Below are 21,362 nucleotides of genomic sequence, written 5' to 3' on the forward strand. Positions count from 1 at the left end.
GAGTGAATTAGGTACTCAAGTGTTCAGTAAGTGAGTAACACTGATATCAGCATCAAAATAGAAGACATAGACTAAAGGAATGAAGGTCAGAAGAGCTGTGATTTTTAAAGGATGAAGGAGGAGAAAGTGTTGGGAAGTGGCAGTAGGAGGCAAGAAGCCAACTTCCCTACCTGAAGCCTCTGAGATGCGGGCAATGAGAGAAAAAGAAAAGAAAAGAGATGCCACTTTTTCCTTGTGAGGAAAACCATATCCTCAGAGGTCACCCAGGTTTTGGCTAAGGAGCAAAAATGGAATAAAATGTTCAAAGGTAATAGTCAGGATTTAGAGGTGTTCCAAAGAGATCTATGGAGTGAGTGGATATTAGGTCAGATAATAATTGGTCAGATAAGAGCTCCACCAACAGTGTTTATTGTTTCTTCTCCCAGCCCCAATTGCAGTGGAATTACACACTGGAAGGGTAGAGATCTTTGTTTTGTTCACTGATATATCCCAAGAACCAGCCTGGTGCCTGGAACACTATAGATCTTAGTAGCTAACATTTATTGAGCACTAATATGACAGGAATAGTAGTAAGTGTTTTTATGTAGGTATCATTATTATCACTCCATTTTACAGATGAGGACATTGAGACAGAGAGAGATTAAGTACCTTGTGGTAGGTCATACTCTGACTCTGGTTTGGCTCTGGAGCCCCTGTTTTAACCGACAAGTGACCCTGCCTTCCTCTGGTTGGGGGACATACAGAATCATATAAGAATCCAGGTGATAGTGAGGCCAGAGCTCTAGTGGTGACTGAGGTTAAAAATTAAACAATAAATATTAATACTTATTTCAAAAGCTAATGCAAAAGCTAGTATAGAGCATTTCCTAATGCCCTAATACCCTATACTTTTATTCATTTCTCATTGTGATCTCAAGCAGTTTTTGCTATCAGCTCCCTGATTCTTTTCATTGCCTTCTCCCATATCTTCATCTACCCGTTACATATCTCCCTTCTTTGTTCTTTGTAGTTCTAGCATATCCCCATTCTGACACCTGGAAAACCCTCAGCCTTTTTCCATTTCTTTCAAGGGCAGTCAGGCGTGTTGGAACCTGATTTCTAAGCATGTGATATTGACACATGGATCTTACAGCAGGCCTTAGGATCACCAGGCTGACTCACTGTCATACTGATTCCAACGACAAACTCATTCTGGGAGCACCCTTTGAAGTGCTGGCCATTTCATGAATAGCTCATACTGTGAAGTGAAGAACTAAATGAGCATTCCAACATTTCAGGAAAACCAAGAAACAAAATTAATATGTGTAATTGGGTGGAGGAAGGCTGTGATAGGGGTACTTTTTCTGAATTAAGCCTCTGGGTCATATCCCTCCATGAGATACATGCTCTCTGGGGTCAAAGCACATGGAAAGTCAGGATAAGCCCTAGGTAAATCAGACCTGAGGTCAGTACCCATTGTGCATTGAGTGTTACCATATCTGTTAAGGTTCTTTGGTTGCAGGCAACAGAAACACCTCTAGTGAACATAAGTCAAATGGAGTTTAAAGGAAAAATATGTGCGGCCCATGGGATGGAGGGAATGCCAGGAAACAAATATTAGAAATGAGCAAGAAGCAAGCAAACTTCTAAAGCTAGGTAGCAAGAGCCACAAAAAGGATCAAAAAGCTCTGGCGAGGATTTTCCTCTTGAATGGCATGAAATTCCTAACACTTTCATTCTCTTTGTGTCTTTGTTCAAAATTCACATTCCATTGTCCTAGCCTGGGCTACATGGTCTAACTTTGGTCATGGACCTCCTGATTACCAGTTATTTTCACAGACTGTATCCTACAGGAAGAGATAATTCCCCCAAGTAAAATCAGGGTGCTGCTGGGAAGGGGGAATGGGTGCTGGGCATTCCAACACAACAAAAGTTCGCTACTCCCAGCTTCTTCATGGACATTTAAGAAAATATGAAAGCTTATCTGCTCTCTGACCAGGCTTGGATTAGTCTGAATAGAAATATATCCTTTAGTACAAGGCTACTCATGCTATGACATGATTATCTATTTCAAATAGTGATTCTTTGCAAATGACTCTTAAATTTGTTGTCAAAATAAATGTTTCCTGGTAACCAAAGTTACCTTTTGCAAAATACTGTCTACCTCTGTAGTTGTAATTCTCCTTACATACACGTTTATAAGTTCCTGTTTTGCTACTGGTTTAGTTTTTTTTTTTTTTGATTCTTAGTATTTCCTTCCTTTTAGAATTTTTTTTTCCTTTTGCTACTTTTCCCATTGATTTTCTTTCATTAAAAATCAGGACCCAAGAGTTCTAAATAACTATCACGATAACAGTCCATGTATCCCTAAAGAGAAATCCTACCTTAAAGTTGATTAAAGGGGGTTGCTATGTTCTTAGGAAGAAACTCAAATCTCTGAAGTCTTTTATGATTTTGTTTTGTTTACCTCTGCAATATCCTCTTAAGATCAATTTGATGGAAGACCCACCTTGAGAGATTGTTGGAAAAGAGGGAAAACTCTCAATGAGAGGAAGTATCAATTAAATTCTTCTAGACTCAGTCCATATTTTGGGATAAAGCAGACTTTTAGTGAGATATTTTGAGTGCAAGTTTTATATTTATGTGGCTTTTGATAAAAATTGTAGCAGTTATTCTTTTCTTAATCATCCTTTTTCTTTTTCTCTAATTAGTAATTATTTTCCAAAGTATTTTCACATAAATAATCTCATTTCATTTCTCAAATTGGTTAAAGCATGTGTTTTATCCCTATTCTATTCATGTAGAAACTGGTTCATCAAAAGATTATGATTTACCCAAGGTCACATATCTAGTTGGCCATAAAACCAGCCCAAGAACCAAGATGTCTTTACTTCTAGACATTTGACTCTTTGAGTCAGAGATCTCAAGTTATTCCCGGAGGCCAGTACCATCCCTAGATCTGGGTAAGCGGGGTCCCTGTCTTGTATCTTGCACTTTAAAGAATCCTACTCTGGCTTTGCCCATCCCGTGAGCTGAAGAGGTATGACCACCCAGAGTCCATGCCCCCCCTTCTAGACCACACTATAGGTTGTGGGATCTCAGAACTTCCTGCCAAATGTCACCACGCCCTTTTGGGTCTGTCTTCCCAGTGGCAGAATGCACCCTCAGTGTGTGCACCATTAAGCTTGAGGGGCAGCCAAGAGGAGGCTGTTCACAGACATGGGAGCTTAGACAGAGCTTGGACTTGTGGACTAGGGAGTCCACGAGGGTATGCAAGGGCTCTGACAAAACTGGAGGTGAGAAGAGAAGAGTTGAAGGCCAGGAGCCCGATCTCTACCAACTGCCCCATTTCCATAGCTCCAAAGCATCCCAGAACTTGGAATTCACACCTGGCTTCCACATCATTAAGTCATTAGTTTTCTTTACAGGCCCATAGAATATACTTTATTTAACAGTTAGTGGGCTTGGATTTATATATTAAATACTTGGACATAGGATATGTGGCTCTCCATTTGGACACTTGTCCCACCCCTGTAAATGTTAATGGTGACTTGGAGTATTCAAACATATATAGTTTGGTTAGCACATTGGTTTTTTTCTTAACATCTCAAACTAGTTTCCAACATTAAAAATCAGGAGGTTTCATAAAAGTCCACAGATTTCTGGTTATTCTAAAAACCAGAAAATCATGTAATTCAGGACCTGTACACCTGTATGGCAAAAACAGGCTGAGGCTGAGTGGCAGCGACTCTTTCTAGATGGGGCAGTTGTTTCCCAAATTAACCACAGTTTCCACCTGTCTCCCTTCACTCATGTTGGTGACCTTTCTGGACCCTGAGGACATTTAAATTTGCTAACCCTGATTTAAGTCCTTCATTAGATATGCCCTTTCTATATAAAGCTACCATGTTAATTACACTTACATTGTTTGTTTTTGCCTTTTCTCTCCAACTTCCTTCAAGAAAGCTTTCCGATTCTCCCATTTGCTAAGTGTAATTCCCTAGGTTTCAATATGGATAAATGCCTATCATTTTGATCTCTTACTTCCTAACTTCTGATTCTTTGAGAATCAGTAAAACAACAGCTAGAATTTCAAGAGAGCAGTCTCTCTTCAGGGGTTCCCCTCTTTCACCATGCCATGTGAACTGGAAACCAAAGGAAATGGGTTTTCTCACACTGGCTGGGTGAGGGAGAGAGATGTTTGATAACTGACAAAGAGCTTTTGTTCAGGTTTGCCTCGGGATAGCTCAGTTCACCCCACCACATGGCCCCCTACTTCTTCCAGGCTATCTTCCCTTTCGGCCCCAGGGAAGAGCCCCCAGCCCTTCCTCTCTCTTGCTTTGGGGGCCAGAGCCCTTCAGTGCCCACACCTACCCCTCCTCTGCCCCTCCTTTCGATCTGGAAAACAGCTTTGCATGTTAACCTCCAGAAGCATTCACTGTGTTTCCAGTGGGGTCTCCAGCCCCACAGGCTGCCAGAATAGGCCCTTTACACACCATAGATGGAGAAAGAAATCTGCTTGTTCAGTTGCAACTGTCAAGCAAAGGGCATGCTGAGCTCAGATAGAAATAGCGGTAGGGTCAGGGCAGGGCAAGGCCCCAGCATTTCATTAGCTCAGCCCAGCTAAGGGTGATTAAATACACACAGTGGCCCATGAATGGGGCCATGGAGGGCAGCCTCATAGTGCAGCACAGAAAAATCATTCTTTGGGTGCTATCAGCTGGCTGAATGGGACTTAATTATTGGGATAATGAGAACTGATTTTCATTGTTTTAATTTGGGGGAAGGGGTGAGAAAGGAGGGACTTTTCGTCCTTATCTGGGTGAAAGGATGCTAAGCCGTGGCCTCCAACATGGCCCCACATCCTCTAGGCTGCTTTTGGCTAAGCCTCCTGTGTTCACTGTTTTTAATAAATGCAGTAAGAAAGAGTATTAAGATAGTCTTCTGTGTCAGTGTTTCCTTTAGGCCCAGGAATCCTGGCAGGATGTGTCCTCGGAAGATTATGTCTGTGCTGGCATCCATTCCCAGCAGCTGTACCAAAGCAACCAGAGAGGAGAAAACCCACTGGACAATCTGCCTGTGCCTAGCCTCTTCCAAGTGCTTCCTGGTCTTGAGTGAAAACTACCCTGCTTCTATTTCTTTAAAATACAAGATCTGGGGTATTTGAATGTTCTGCTCAGGGCAAATGTGGGAGAAGAATTTTGAGTTCCTTGTACTCTATTTGGGTCTCGAGAGCTGAGGTTCAATTGTAGAAGACACCACAACAGTGTAGGAGTAATCAGAAATCAGTCATGAGTTCCAGGAAGATGGCAGAATAGAATAGATTGAGTTCAACCCTGTTCCAAGCAACAGCTAGAGAAGGGATGGGAGGGCAACTGAGATGGCGATTCCAAGGTATAGGTGACCTGGGAGAGTCTTCTGCACCACATAGGGAGGCCCTGGTTGCAAAAGGTGAGGAACTGAGAAGCAGAGAACGAGAGACTGTCAGGCTGGTTTAAACAGCCTAATACTGAAGCCCAGAGCCCTCTGGAGTGCAAGGACAGGGAGACAGGGACTAGGAAGTAAGCCAGGCTTCCTTCCTCGAATGCACTACCCTCACCAGTGCAAACCTATGACCCGCAACTCACCCCACACCCCATGCACCTGAACCTTGTCACCTGGCCCCACTCCTTGTGCTCCAAGTGCCCCCACCTAACATCCCCTCAAGTGCATACCCACCCCACAACCCCACTCCAGATGCATGCACACACCTGCCTTAGCCCAACTCACCTCTCCTGCGCAAGTGCAGTCTCTCCCTGCCCCTCCTGAACCCCACCTCATTTCCCTGCCCCTTTAGGCAATCAGCAACACACAAAGCTGTGGCAGCTTACCTCCATTGCCAGGCTAAGCACACTTCCAGCCCATATAGCCGTGCAACCCCACCCCATCTACCCTGAGCTCTGCACACGTGTTTATCAGTTTATGGCCTTCCAAGATCTGCACATGTACACAGTCCCCAGTGATGGCCCCCCAGCTCTGGGCAAGCACTGACCTTGCAGCCAGGCCACATCTGTCTCCAGCCCATGCAGGCGCAGCAGCTGACCCCCTGCACTAAGTTCTGCACATGTGCACAAAGGGCCGAACACCCTAGACAAGTGCACACCAGGGTCCCACTCCCCAAACCCCGCCACATCCTCCCTGCCACTGGGCTCCCATGCTCACAGGCATCAGCATAGCATTCCCAACCTGTGCCTATACCTGCACTGCAAATCATCACTGCACTAGTATGCCCTGCCCCACACCCTGCAGCCTGCCCAAAATCCATCCCACAAATGCAAGGCTTTAGACTACTGAAGGAAATCAACTTCTAAAGTAAATCAATCAAGATATTCACATGCTGTGAAGACAGCAGAAGATCACTTAGCGTATCATGATGCAGACAGATATAGCCCAGCCTAAAGACCAAATTAAAACACCAGAGGAGATACATATGTTGGAACAACTAATCAAAGATGTTCATAGAACTCTACTAAATAAAATAAATGGGATGGCTAATGAAGGAGATCAAGAACACACTTGAAATGATAGAGGGAGGAGGCCTGGGGGCACAAATGAAATCAGAAGGAAAGATAGATAATAAAGACTGAGATGGCATAATCTAGGAATACCTAGAGTGTATAATGATAGTGACTAAATGTACAAATTAAAAAATGTTTTGCATGAGGAAGAACAAAGGAATGTCAATAATGAAGGGTATTGAAAATAGATGGTAATTAATATTTTAAAACTTTAACTTTTGTGTGAGACTAAAGCAAAAAATATTTATTTGGTACAAAATTTATATTTTGACTAGTGCATTTCCTAATATACCTTATGTGAACAGCTTAATTGAACACCCTAAGTACATGGAAACTTGAGTAGGGCATTAGATTTTGTAGGTTTGTCCAGAGTGATGCCTTGATAAATCCCAGAAGGATTGAACAGTGAATAAAAAAGTATTTGCAAAGTCCCCTTGGGGGAATGGTGAGAAAGGGGGAAAATTCAACTTCCCCAAGTGGAGAATTCTTGATATTCTCACAAGCAGTGGGGACAACCAAAGCAATAGGCTGAGACCCCAATAGATTTGTTCATATAAAATTTAATACCACAAAGGATAGGCTAACTCAGTGTATTGAAAATTAGGCCTAAGAGTCACCCCCAAGAGAACCTCTTTTGTTACTCAGATGTGGCCTCTCTCTCAGCCAACACGACAAGCAAACTTACTGCCTTCCCCCTCTCTATGGGGGCATGACTCCCAGGGGTGTGGACCTTCCTGGCCATGTAGGACAGAATCCTAGAATGAGCTGGGACTCAGCACCAAGGGATTGAGAAAAAGCTTCTTGACTAAAAAGGGGAAGAGAGAAATGAGACCAAATAAAGTGTCAATGGCTGAGAGATTCCAAACAAAGTTGAAAGGTAATCCTGGAGGTTATTCTTACGCATTAAATAGATATCACCTTTTTAGTAAAGGTGTAACAGAGAGGCTGGAGGGAACTGTCTGAAAATGTAGAGCTGTGTTCCAGTAGCCATGTTTCTTGAAGATGATTGTATAATGATATAGCTTTCTCATTGTGACTGTGTGACTGTGAAAGCCTTGTGTCTGATGCTTCTTTAATCTATCTTAGGACAGATGAGTAAAACATATGGATTAAAAATAAATAAATAGTAAGGGGACACAAATGTTAAAAAAAATTAGTAGATTGAAATGCTAGTGATCAATGAAAGGGAGGGATAAGGGGTATGGTATGTATGAATTTTTTTTTCTGTTTTCCTTTTATTTCTTTTTTGAATTGATACAAATGTTCTAAGAAATGATCATGATGATGAATACACAACTATGTGATAAAAAAGAACATTTATATTGTATGTTGATTGGTTTTATTAATAAATTTTTTTAAAAAAAGAACACACTAGAAGAGCATAAAGAGGAATTTGAAAGAATAAATAGAAAAATAGCAGATATTACAGAGATTAAAGATACTGTAGACCAAATAAAAAACATACTAGAGACACACAACAGCATATTTGTAGAGGCAGAAGAAAGAATAAGTGAACTAGAGGACAGGACAACTGATTTCAAACACTCAAAAAAGCAAATGGCAAAAAAGATGGGAAAATTTTAACTGGATCACAGGGAAATGATGAACAAAACAAAATGCACAAATATAGGAATCATTGGTGTCCCAGAAGTAGAGAACAGTAAATGACTAGGAAGTTTAGTTGAGGATATAATGGGGAAAACTTCCCAACCCTTATAGAGGACATAAATATGCAAGTCAAAGAAGCTCAATGAACTCCAAATAGAATAAATCCAAATAGGCCTTTCCCAAGACACATACTAATCAGTCTGTCAAATGTTGAAGAGAAGCAGAAAATCCTGAAAGTGGCAAGAGAAAAACAATCTACTACATGCAAGGGTAACCACATAAGACTGAGTTCAGACAACTCAACTGGCACTATGGAGGTGAGAAGGCAGTGGTATGATAAATTTAAGATCCTGAAAGAGAAAGACTTCCAGTAAAGAATTCTATACCCAGCCAAATTGTCCTTCAAAACTTCGGGAAAGGGCAGTGCAATGGTGGCTCAGTGGCAGAATTCTTGCCTGCCATGCCATAGACCCAGTTCAATTCCTGGTGCCTGCCCATTTGAAAAAAAAAAAAAGAAAGAAAAAACAACTGAGGGAGAGATTAACATTTTCACAGGCAAACAAATCTGAAAGAATTTGTCAACAAGAGACAGGCCCTACAAGAAATACTAAAGGGAGTTCTGCCAGTTGAAACAGTGTAGGAGTAATCAAAACTCTTGATAAGCCAGAAATCCTTGACATTTGAGAGAAACTCTGCCTTCCATAAACCATGTATTTCATTACTCCATTTTTTCTTTACCCAGTTTGATTTATCTGCTACCTTCCCAAGATCTCGTTCTTCCCATAGAAATAAGAGGCTTATTTATTCTCCACTTGATCCTCATTTCTCTATTAGCCAGATGATCAAAATTAAATATTTGTAAAGTTGGATTTCACATGATGCTGGGTCCTGTGGAAATACAGAATGACATATTCCGCCACCACCCCCACCCCCTGCCAAGAAACTCAGACTTTGTTTGCAGAGACCAGGAATCTGAAATGATTAGAGAAAGAAGTACCTAACTGAGTGTTAACCTCTGCCTGACTAGGAGTTGGAGAAAGAAGAGAGGGTAAGCTTAGGAGCAGTGAGCGAAGCTTCATGAAGGGCATGGAGTCTTGGGAGGACTTCAAGTTAAGCAGAATTCCAACCAAGACCAAAAGATGGAATTAGATGGGAGTGTTCGAGAGAAGGAAAGAGACATTATCAGAATGAAGAATTTGTATGGGAAGTAAGTTTTAGCTGCAGGGTAGGGTCAGACGATGTAGAGTTATGAAAGCCAAGCAGAGCTCTCTCCCCTTACCCCTCACCAAGTCCATCTTTGACCATAATGAATGGGTTTTCTGGCTGTTGTTTTTGTTTTCATTTTTTTTTCTCCAAGTTCTTTAAAGAGAAAGCAGAACAGAAGATGGCCTTGCCTCCTTCATGGAGCATGGAGAAGGAATCTCTTTAATGTTTCAAAATTTCTAGGTTTAGGTACAAGACCAAAGCTTGGTGCCTTCTCAGTGAATGTCTGGGCTATATCCCATGGAATTTCACGGATGTTTACTCTGTCCAATTCAGGTTAGCAGCCTCTTTTCTTGAAGACTTGACAGGATATAGGTTAAGTTTCTTCAAATTTGGCAACTCTGTTCTTTGTGGCAAGGAAAAGATGCCTAAGGAGAACTTGCTCTAATAGGTTAATGATCTACCTGGCTTCCTTCCAAACAGAAATGCCACATTCTTCCCAGAAGCCACATCCTCTATGCACAGTCTTGACAGAATGTGTTTGCCTGTCAGAATCAATTAATCATTCCTGTCAAGAATGACCGCTCCAGCTGAAACAGTACCTGTGTCCCTTATGATTGAAGAATCCTTTGCTTTGGAAACCCGTGTAAGTCAGAGAGAACAGTTGAATTGGATGGCATGCTGTATTCCTAGGGTATGTTTTCTGGACCCCAAAACTTTCCCTGTGCTTTTATGTCACCCACTTAACCGCTCTTTGCAAAGCCAGGAATTGTCAGTGCAATCCTTCAAGGCAGTAACTTTGGGTGCCTAATGTCATTCATTTCTGAAAGCAGAGAGAGTTGGCGGAGTAGTATTTACATAGCAGCTTTTAGTGTTCACACCTTTAGTTTCAAGAGCTCTAAGCACTTGAAAACACCTGGAACTGGCCACTCTGATGACTCTTACCCTTCTAGTCTATTCTCCACGTGGTACAGACACACCCAAGAAACTCAGACTTCAGCTGGGGAAACCTGGGACACATCTTGTAGGATCCTTCTATTAAAAATACAAAAACAAAAACAAAAAACAGAAAAATACAAAAGCCCTTAATCCAGTCTCTTTCTTTGAGATTTCCATTGGTTGTCTATCGTCTATAGATGTGATCTCCACACTTTTTTTTTTACTAAATACCCCATCAGTAAACAACTTTTGAATATATACTGCCAATATATGTTCATTTATTATATGCATTTTGCACAGGCATTACTTTACTAATATATTATGTATGTTATAAAACCTACACAAAATTACATGCTTAAAAGACTGAAATGTTGAAGTAAATGATAGCTTAAAATATTTTGCTAATTGTGATGGTTTCATACTCTCATTAGCTAATATCTCAAAGCACAATAAGCATATAGGGAGAGGTTCATCATCAATGATGGTAGATGTACATCCATATGTCAAAAAGTTCTCTTAAAATGTTCACATATTTTAGGCTTGACTTCTTGTCACATCTGGCCACTTGATCATTGTTTTCAGCTCATGATAGGACTGAAAGGAACTTGTTCTAAGAGTAGAAATGTCAATGCTGCTATTCTTATTATTTGATTTTGCTTACACCATTAGTATCAATCTGTTGTTTCTATGTAGGAATCTTTTTTATTGTGAAATAACTTCAAACTTACAGGACAGTTGCAAAAATAATACAAAACCCATTCAGAGAATTCCAGTATGTACCTCCCCCACCCAGATACCCTGATCCACCAACTTAGAACATTTTGCCACATTTATCATATCATTACATTCTATCATCTATTTATTTAATCATCTATCTGTTTTTCTAAACATTTGAGTGTAGGTTGTATTGAGTGTATGTGTCATGGCCCTTGAACACTTAAAACTTCCGTGTAAATTTTCTGAGAACAAAGGTGTGCAGACATCTTTTCAATCCTCTTGTCCTTTTGTGTTAGGTTAAACTATATAATATCCACAATCCAATGAACCTCGAACATGTACACTGTAAGGAGCAGCATTTTGTTGAAGGCAAAGGAGAAGCAGAGAGCTGAGAGCATCACTGTTGACCCCTCTGCACTGTGAAATTCCTAATCTTACCACAGTATATCTCACGAACCATCGATGAACATATGCTACAAAGTGAGGACCCCACTTCTATGTGTATAATAAAAATTATAAAGCTGAATTTCTTGTATCTTAGATAAAATAGAAAGAAAATTGAAACTCTAATATTTCCTGCCTGAACCTTAATGGACCGTCTCATGCAATCCTGGGGTGTATATCCCAATTGGAGCATATTAGATTTAAAAGATTCCTCACCATCTAACTCCAGCCTGTCTTTTCAGTTTCATCTCCTAATGTTCACATACCAGTAAGACTTTTCCCATTGCTTCTAAAACATGCATTGTCTTTGAACATTTCTTCTCCCTTGAACTTGCTGTTCCAGTCAACTGGAACGCTCTCTCCTGTTCTCTACTTTGCTAATTCCTACTCAACCAAGACCCAACTTAAATGTCACCTACTTTGAAAGATACAACTTCCCTAGACCAGAGGTTGGCAAATTTATTTTATAAAAGGCTAAATAGTAAATACTTTAAGCTTTGAAGATCATACTTCTCTGTTGTAACTATCTGATTATGCCATTGTTGTGTGAAAGCAGCAATAGATATAATGTATGTGATTTCTCAATGTAGATAATATGTACACAAATGAGCATGGCTGTGTTCCAATAAAACTTTCTTTACCAAAACAAGCAGTGGATTTGTTCTTTTACTGGCCTCCTTCTAATTTTTTTCTGCATGAGGTTTTGTTTACTGGGTCATCTTCCCCAAAGTACTGAATACCTTGCTGTCAAAGACTTTTATTTCCGTCCCTACAAGTTAGAATCCTGGAACCTGGAAACCATTCAATAAAGGTTTATTACTGAATATCAAGTTTTATCATAATGCTGCTAGGCAGAAAAATAAAGAAAAAATTATTCCATTGGGTACAAGATTGAACGGCTTTCCTTTAAGACTTGTTCCATATCGAAGATTATATAAAAATCCCAATTAATGAGATTGAAAAATTTGACTTGAGTTGGAACCAGGCCATCTACTGGAGCAGTGTCCTGTTCACCAGACCACCCAAGTCTGTCTCCTTATCACATTGTTTTTGGCCAGCAGCTTTTCATGACTTCAGCAGAACTTGGAGAATCACTTCAATTTTAATCATACAGCCACTGCTGAGGCCAAGCCCTCCCTATATTTTTATGCTGTTTTATCATTTTCAAAGCAAAAAGCACATCCCCATTTTGTAGCTGAGGAAACTGAGGCAGGTTACATGGCTAGTTCAAGGTCAATGAATGAATGATACAGCTGGGTCTTTGATCCAGCTCTTCTGATTCCCAAACTTGGGCCTTTTCCATTATGCTAGACAGCATCTCAGGCAGTTAGAATTAAATCACGCAATGCAAAAATTTTTTTTAACTTTTTTTATTAAAAAAAGTTAACAAACAAAACATTTAGATATCATTCCATTCTACATATACAATCAGTAATTCTTAATATCATCACATAGTTGCATATTCATCATTTCTTAGTACATTTGCATCGATTTAGAAAAAGAAATAAAAAGACAACAGAAAAAGAAATAAAATGATAATAGAGAAAAAAAAGACTATACATACCATACCCCTTACCCCTCGCTTTCATTTACCACTATTTCGAACTGAATTTATTTTAACATTTGTTCCCCCTATTACACAATGCAAAATTTATCAAGGATAAATGAATCCCATTTGAATTCCTAGGAAAACTTGGGACAAATGTCTGTCAGAATTTCAATGATATTTGGTGAAGTAGGCCCAATGGAAGTGTAGACACCTTGCCAACTTTATACATGATACATAAATCTTGAGATCAATTTAACTAACCTCCATTTATCTTGGAAACACAAAAATTTAGACCATAACTTGGCTTGAATGAAGAAAGTCACACCAAGCCTGCATCCCTGCTACTCTCATAAAACGTTTCATGAACCCCAATGCTGAAGACCTCACTGTTTTGTTTGACTGTGAAGGCCGCCTACGCGAGACTTGCTGCCAATGGAAGGTTAATACTGACTCAGAAGCAAGAGGACCACTGCCTGAATCACCACCACTTACTACAGCCCTCTGCTCTGTATTCCTTGGAAACCTCCTGCCTCAGTTTGGGCTTGACCCAACCCACTTAGAAATAGAGAGAGCAATTTTACAGCCCCGCATGGAGTGACTCCAAGCCAATCGTATCTATTTCCAAATGATCTGACGCAACAGACAGATCATATTTCCTTTGGAGGCTTAGCTGAGAACAGCGGGGTTGGAAGCATTGAACCAGAGTGAATAAAAAAGGCTGTCAAGAAAAATCTGAAATGACCCATATGGAGGTAGGACAAATGAAATGCTCAGGTCAGGGGTGGGGTGCTTTCTGAGGAGATTCAAAGAGAAAAGAGGGCTAGGTGATCATGTGTGAAATTCAAGAGTCAACAGGGATTTGGGGAAGGTAGACAGATCAGCCTAGGCCCAATATCTTTCTGAGAGCAGGCACCAAGCCTAAAAAAATTCACAAAGTCTATTACTTATTTTTATTCTTACCTTTGATCAAATTTTTCACTGGAATTTTTTATGGTTGGTTCTCTGTCCACTTTTCCCATATCCTGCCAAAGGAGGCAGGTATTCTGAATGTACTTGCCAAAAACCCACAGACTCTTTTGTCAAATTATTCTGATCTTAGGAAATAGCGATTAGGAAGTTCCAAGAACGGGATGTAGGTGCATGGAGAAAGATGGAAATTTTTCACCTAGGATTTTCAGGGCCTTGCCAGTCACCTTCCCTGGACCAGGAGTGGGCTGTCCGGGAAGACATCAGACTCCTCAATGACCTATCTCTGAGGATAATTACACTCTGAGCGGTGGAATAGCCTCAGCTGGACGGTATGTACAAATCAACAGGGAATGATGGCCCATCTCACATGGGAGATAGCGAAGTGAAGTGAAAAAATGACAACACCCTGTCTTTAAGTCAGGAGATGTAAATTCTAATGCTAGCTCTTCCACCAAGTAACTAGTCACTGAACAACTGGGTTTTCTGAGTTTGTCTCTGTAAAATAAAAGATTCAGACTAGATTGTCTCTAGGATGTTATGATGTCTTAAGATTTACATAAATGACTGTATCTGAAGTGAAGAGGTACCATAGCAAGGGATGGTACCTTACTATGGGACACAACAGTGGTGAAGGCACTATTATGATCACTAATATTTACTGTTGTTATTGCAGCTAAGCTTTATTACATGCCAGGCGTAGGCTTTACAAATATTATTGCATGTCTTCATTCAGTTCAGCAATATTACAAGGTGGGTACTATTATGATCTTCATTACACAGAGAAAGAGACTTGTTAAGATTCAGTAGCTTCTTTAAGAGCACAGAACCAGTAAATGGCAGAGGTAGGGCTTTTGATTGACGTCCTGCACCATCCACCACCACATCACACCATGTGCAACACATCTTGGAGATGTCTAGGACATATGCACGTATACAGAGCTAAAGAAAATTTAACCATTGGAAAATTTCAGGAAAATCTGAGGGGAACATCCGAAATGGCATAAATTAAGAGGTCCTTGCTGAATCAATGGTGTAATAAAACAAGGGACTCATAGGAATCCATTTTTGCTTGGGAAAGTGGCACAAAGAAGGCTGAGATCAGTAAGGAGATCATGAGCAGGAGTGGGTCTCCTCACTAAACCAAAGAGAAGTGCAATTTCATTTAAAATGCTTGGTAAAAATAAGCACCTGGTTGCTTGATAAAACTGGAGATGGTTCTTCATGGAGCATGGGATAAGATAAAGCCCTAACACAGACTCCCAACCCAAAGAGGTTTTTGTTCAGATGGGGAAGGACAGTCTTTGGCAGCCTTCTGCAGACACCAGTCTGGTCCTATTGTTCTCTGCTTTAGTTATGCACAAATATTTTCAAAGGCAAAGACAGAGTGACAAAGAAGGGCTCTTTGAGACTATTCCTTGAGTGAGAAGTGTGTACTTCTGGCTGCCCACTTGGCAATGAATGGCTCCACGCTTCTTTCCACCCAAATATGTTGGCTCCACGCTTCTTTCCACCCAAATATGTTTGCCACTGGAGCTGCTTTAGCAGGAAACAGTCTAAAACAGATGACAATCACTTCCCTTTGCTTCATGCTCTAGTCAACTTATATGGCATGTTCAGGTACCTGCTGCATGCCAGACATTTTTTTTCAGAATGGAACAAAACTGCCATTGCCTTTAATGCCTTAACAGTCTAGGAGGAAAGACAGTCAACTATTACAAATACATGGAACAGAAATAGTGTGGAAAACACTAGGAAGACTCAGGGAAAGAAACTGTGGTATAGAAGCTTCACCAAGAACAGACATGAGAAAGGGTCAGAGGATGTGCCTCATAAAGTGAACCCCAATCACCAATTCCTCAAACATTTATTACGTGCTTATTTGCCAGGAACAAAGGGTATGGACTTCAAAGATGGATGGAACCTGGAACATAAGATGGGGTGTGGGGGGTGGGAGATGGGCAAGGAGCAGAGAGAAAGAAAGCTGAAAAGATAGATTGGACCAGGTTAGGATGAGCCTTGCTTGCCATTCTAAGGAGTGTGAACTTTATTCTGAAGATAATGAGGAGCCATCAAAGGTCTTTACACAGTGGATGGCACCCAATTATTTTCTATCTCAGACCTTGGTTTGTTTCTCTCATAGCACTTGTTACAACTAAGTATTTTATTCACTTGTTTTGTGATTGTTTCCTATGTAGCTTCCTAACTGCAATGTGAGCACCATGAGAACAGGGACACTACCGGGCTTACTCGCCATTGTAGCCCAAGTTCTGGGCACAAAGTAGACACAAACATTTACTGAATGAATAATCAGATCAAAGTTTAGACAGTTATCTCCAATTTATAGAATGAGGGAGATCCAACGTTGAAAGATCCACTATGAGTGGTTTTTAGTCAAAAGAAATGCTAAAGGAATAATCCAGTGTATTGGTGGAATAAATGGAAAGGATATATATTTAAAGGACTCATCAGAGTTAATATCAATAGACCTTGGTGAGGGAGAAGAAAGAGTCAGTCATTGGCAGATACTGAGTGATTGGTGGTATCATTGACTAAGAGAGAAAATATACAGGAGGAACCATAGGAGGGGCTTGTCATGGGAAACAGGGGAGCGTAGATAATGAGATCAGTTTTGGACATGTGCAATTTGAAACAACTGTAGAATATCCAACTGGAGATGTCCTGTAGACAGTGGGAAATAAATGTGGGCAATTCAGGAAGATGGTCAGGGCTGAGGTCATGAGTTTTTAGTGACAAATGAAGCCAACATAGGGCAAGGTCACTCAAGAGGAGCAGAAGGAATTGAAAGAGAAAACAGAAGCCCAAATGGTGGGAAATGCCATTTAATGGAAGGATGGGAAAGAGGAGACAGTGGAGAGGTAGGGGGAAAAGAGAGGAGGTTTCCTGGATACTATTAAGAAGTATGGGCCCCCTTAAGACAGAGTAAACCCAATGGGAATGAAAGTTACCATTTTGGGGTGACTAACTCTGCCCAGGTCTCACCATGTTAATGGGGGTTGGGGGCTCTTGGCTCTTCTGGACCACTGAGACGATGCAAAAACATATCTGTGTAGTTTATCAGGACTTTCTCCTTCTAACATATCCTCATGGATATCCCAAGTTTGGAAACATTTTTTGTGTGGACATCTATGACTCAAATACTATCAAATCCTGCATCTTATCACCTCCTACCAAGAATAACTTGTACAGATTAGTTAGTTGCTTGATAAACGGCCCCACTTCAGCATCAGGTTCCAGTAGGGTTATTGCAGATGGCTGCTGATTCTGGTTCTCTCAAGGGAGACATTTTCTTTAGGGGACCGGTTCACCTGTTGGTGCTGGTCTTGACCTACCCTGAGTTCTTATCTCCTTTTCAGCATCCCATGATGCATTCAATCCTATGTCTGCAGACACTTCATTCTGCCTTCCTTCTAGTCATCCCCTACCTACCACATCTTGTCTACCACAACGGGACAGTGATATAGGACACTTATTCTAGTCACTGAAAATTTTGTTGAAATGAAATGAAAACTTAAGAGTAGCCCAATAAACAAAACAGGTGAAAGTGGTGATGCTGTGGCTAAAGAGAGGGGTGTTGGGGTCCAGGAGTCCTGTTTACTTCTCAGAACCCAAGAACCCAACAGGGTCTCTTGTGAACCACCGGCTGAGAAGAAATAACACTGGTCTTAGAGCCAAGAAGCCTAAATTCCTCAGCCCAGTCCCCTTCCCTCTCTCTGTTGTGTTTGGGCCCCTCTAGCTCTGCAATTCTCTGAGAGTATCTGTGGATCATGACTCTCCACCCTTTTATCTCAGGCATTTTCCCTCCCAGGGAAAGAATAACTGAGGCTGGGATGAAGTATTGGAACACCCTTACAGAGGACACACTCCCCATCGTCCCCCGTCCCCAGTCCCTGCCAGAGCAAAATCACCCAGATCTTCAGGGCCTTTTTTATGAATGGAGTCATTTAGCCTGTGTGAGTTGAGCTGAACATCCCTGGAAAAGGCCACTCTGACAAAGGGACTCACAGACATGCTTCTCCCCACGCAAGTGTCCAGAAAAATATCCCACTGCAGTCCCCCACCCCAACATACACAAGCAAACCCAAATTAAGGGATCCTGTCTTGGAAGCCTCAATGGTTTCCTCCTGGAAGGTTTAAGGGGAGAGAAGCAGGAGGATAGGAGGATAGAATGAGGAAGGGAGAAGTTTTCAAAAGTTACCAGCATTCATATTTCATATTCTCTCTGTGTGTGTGTGTGTGTGTGTGTGTGTGTGTGTGTGTGTGTGTGTGTCGATAGCTCTATCCTTCTCTCTGACTAGAGGACTGACATAGCAGGATTTCATCACTTCCCAATCTGCCCCTTAGGGCTTGGTGTGTCCTCTCCATCAGGACCCCTGCCTAGGGACTGTCCTGTCCTCACTCTCCCCCTGCAGCCCACTTGCCCCTGTGCCCAGCCCAGCCCTGCCCAGCCCAGCCCAGCCCAGCCTGACTGCATACTTGTACTCACTTCGTGCGTCACGGCTATTCATCTTGTTTAGTACTTGGCTTGGCTGCAGACGCTGTAAATATGGTAATTTTAGACTCCCTGATTGGGAAGGTTGCAGGGTGGGTCGGGGGAGGAGAGCAGTTTGATTTACACTGTTGGAGCTGGTTCTGGAGCTAGCGCTGCCACCCTTTGTATGCCCTCTTCTCTCGTGAAGCTGTGGCTCCACTAGGGCCCTCCGTTTGTGTTCTGTCCTAGTTTCCTAGGGCCTGGAGAGAAGAAAGAAGGAGGGAGAGGACTCCTTTGGGCTGTTGGTCTGGAGCGTTGCAGGGTAGCACAGATCACTGCAGCCAGTGATGCCTGGGGTGGACGTCCTGACCCCACCATGACAATGCTGAGGCCAGGCGGCCCAGGGTCTTCCCCCATCCCAGGATCACGTACAGGAGCACGCTGGGGATCAAACGGGAACTAGCCGAGGCCTCTGACCTCTTCCAGTCTCTCTCTGTTCTCCTTTTCCTCCTGACCTCTGCCTGTGGGGGGCCATCGCTCCCAAGGGCCTTTTGCCAGGAGCTCCCAGGGTTGTCAGCTGATCTGCCACTCCACCTCTTTGGTGCATAAAGGCATAATTTGCATTTGATTACAGGAGCCTTAAATAAGGTGTGGGAAGGATTCAAATACTCAAGGAGTGAGTATAAGGCTGCCATTTCAGGCACTGGGAATCACAGTGGGAATTGAGGGAGTTTTTGAACCAAGGGCAGCTCAGGTCCTTCCAAAGCCGCCTGATAGGCTTCCGCCTCCGCAGAAGGCTTGCCCGCATTGCATGGTTCTGGAGTGAGTTAGACTTGGAACCGTCCCTGTTTTTGAACCACCGTCTAGTGCAGAGACATCCGAGTTGAAGTCATAGAACGTATGAACCCAAGAGAAGGTGCTCGGGTTTCTTTGTGCCCAGACCCTCATTTGACAGATAAGCAGTGACATGTGTGAAATCACAGTACCAGGTAATCACAGGATTGCCACTCCTATCAGTGTTGAGTCCATGTCCTGGACATGTTCTTCTCAAGGCCCCAGAAGAAGGAAAGAAGGGCCTCCTAGACCTTCTTTGCCCCAGACTCTCAGAGGAAGCCACAGCAGAATTGTTCTGCCACCCCCGCTGACAGATATTCAGCCTATGTTTGGTTGCCTCTAGTGACAGGAAACTCACCATCTACACGGCCACCTATTAAAACTCCTCAGACTAGTGTCTCATAACTCTTTATGCCTTGAGTTCTTCTCTGTCCAGCAACCATTGTTTCAGTGGTAGGGTTGGACGTGGGAGGAGGGCGCTGTGGGAGAGGCATAGGTTGCCTTCCTGCAGGACTTGGGTACCTTCTGTTGGAGCAGCAGGAAGGGAGATTCTTACCTCTCTCCAGGCAGCCTCTGTTCTCTGCGCTTCATAGTGCTTCCATCCACTGTGCAAGCTGCAGAGGTTCTTTTCCAGCCCACGAGGCACCAGGCCACCACACACTTGCGTTTGTTTATTTTTTTCTCCTGGAAGTATGGACACGGGTGCATTTTACTCACTTTTCCAAGCAAGGGATCCTTTATGAGATTGGGGGTAACAGCCCCTGGGGGTGTTCCCCACCGATAGTTGCTATATTACTATTGTGGGAGGGGAGGGAGTAGTTTAAGTGATTATTTATGGAATCTTCCATGTTAAAAATGCATTGCAGTGCAACTTCACTGGTTTGGATTAATTCAGATTAGAGTCTGAAAAATCTCAGTCGTGAAACATCCCCAGCAAAATAGTCTTATTACTTTACATCACATAGGATAAAAGAGAATTACAAATTACCTTACATCACATAGAATAAATCAGAATTTGTTACTCTTCCTTAGAAAAGGTGTGGTCTGGTCTATGTTTAAAAATAGATGAGCCTCTTGTGTAAACATTATCTTGCCTGTTGGAATGTAAATGGATGTTGTTGGAGCGCTTTGAAAACAGCTTGTTCTTTTGGTAGATTAAAAATTTCCCCATGGAAAAAAAAAGGGTTTCACGGCATTTGCTAAGCACACTCTTTCTTCATCTGCAATATGGGATTCCACATCAGCTAGCCCTGATGGGTCAAAAACTGGGAAGCTTTGCTGTCCCCAATCCAATTTATTCATCAATTACCTAGTAAATAATCTATGTTCTAGAGAAGGAGGGAGAGGGGGTGGGGTTCTGAAGAGACTTGAAAATAACAGCAAATCAATGAGAGGAGCTTCTTCCAAACTTTTCAAAAAGAGTTCAGAAGAAGGCCTTCCTTTATAATCAGGAGGGCTGCTCAATATGGAAAATGAACAAGCTGGTGGGGGATAAGGCAGGAGAGCTAGGAAAGTGTGGAGGTAGTTCAATGCAAGAGTTTAAAATTGTTTTCCCTATAAAATCCCCTTCGTCCCCAGCCCCATCCAAGTTCAGCCCATTCCAAGGCCAGTGGAAGCATCTTCACAGCTCTCCTCTCCATTCCCAGGGCCATGTGTGGTCTCCTCACAGGATGGCCTGACCTCTGTCTCTGCACTTCCACTCCATCCTGCATTCAACCCCACGTCCCTCTTCCTATATGTTAATTCCCTGTTCTGTTCCCTGCCCACAAATTACAGACTTGTCCCGTGGCCTGGCAGTCAGGACCCTCATGACTTGGGTCCAGTGGGGGCCTCTCTAGCCTCACCCTCTTGCCTCTCATATGTACGAGACCGAGGAGCATGTCACCCACCCCACGAAGGACCTAGGGGGACCCTGGCATGTGGTAAGAGCTCTAGATGTTACTATCACTGCATAATCCATCTCTGGCCTTTGCTCAGACCGCTTGTCCCACTGCAAATGCCTCCCCTTCCCTCTCTGCCTGCCTGAGCTCCAGCCCTCTCATTCCGACCACCTTCACCAGAAGCGTGCCCTTCC

At 42.3% G+C, this 21,362-nt stretch overlaps 1 protein-coding gene across 6 annotated transcripts in view; it reads left to right on the forward strand.

Annotated features, from left to right (window-relative positions):
• Positions 1-21,362, forward strand: part of RAD51B (RAD51 paralog B) — an 889,743-nt gene that overhangs the window by 820,324 nt on the left and 48,057 nt on the right. For 3 of the 6 annotated variants that reach the window (XM_077122813.1, XM_077122811.1, XM_077122812.1), the window contains exon 12: positions 4,933-9,115. The exons of 1 other annotated variant lie outside the window; for it this stretch is intronic. In XM_077122813.1, coding sequence (XP_076978928.1) covers positions 4,933-5,146 — 214 coding nt within the window. In that variant the 3' untranslated portion in view covers positions 5,147-9,115. Of the gene's footprint in view, positions 1-4,932; positions 9,116-9,830; positions 12,089-21,362 lie in introns of those variants that run through there. 2 more of the 6 variants (XR_013160322.1, XM_077122814.1) reach the window with 2 other exon arrangements.

Source organism: Tamandua tetradactyla, chromosome 12 (assembly GCF_023851605.1).
Source record: "Tamandua tetradactyla isolate mTamTet1 chromosome 12, mTamTet1.pri, whole genome shotgun sequence".
NCBI classification, from domain to species: domain Eukaryota; kingdom Metazoa; phylum Chordata; class Mammalia; order Pilosa; family Myrmecophagidae; genus Tamandua; species Tamandua tetradactyla.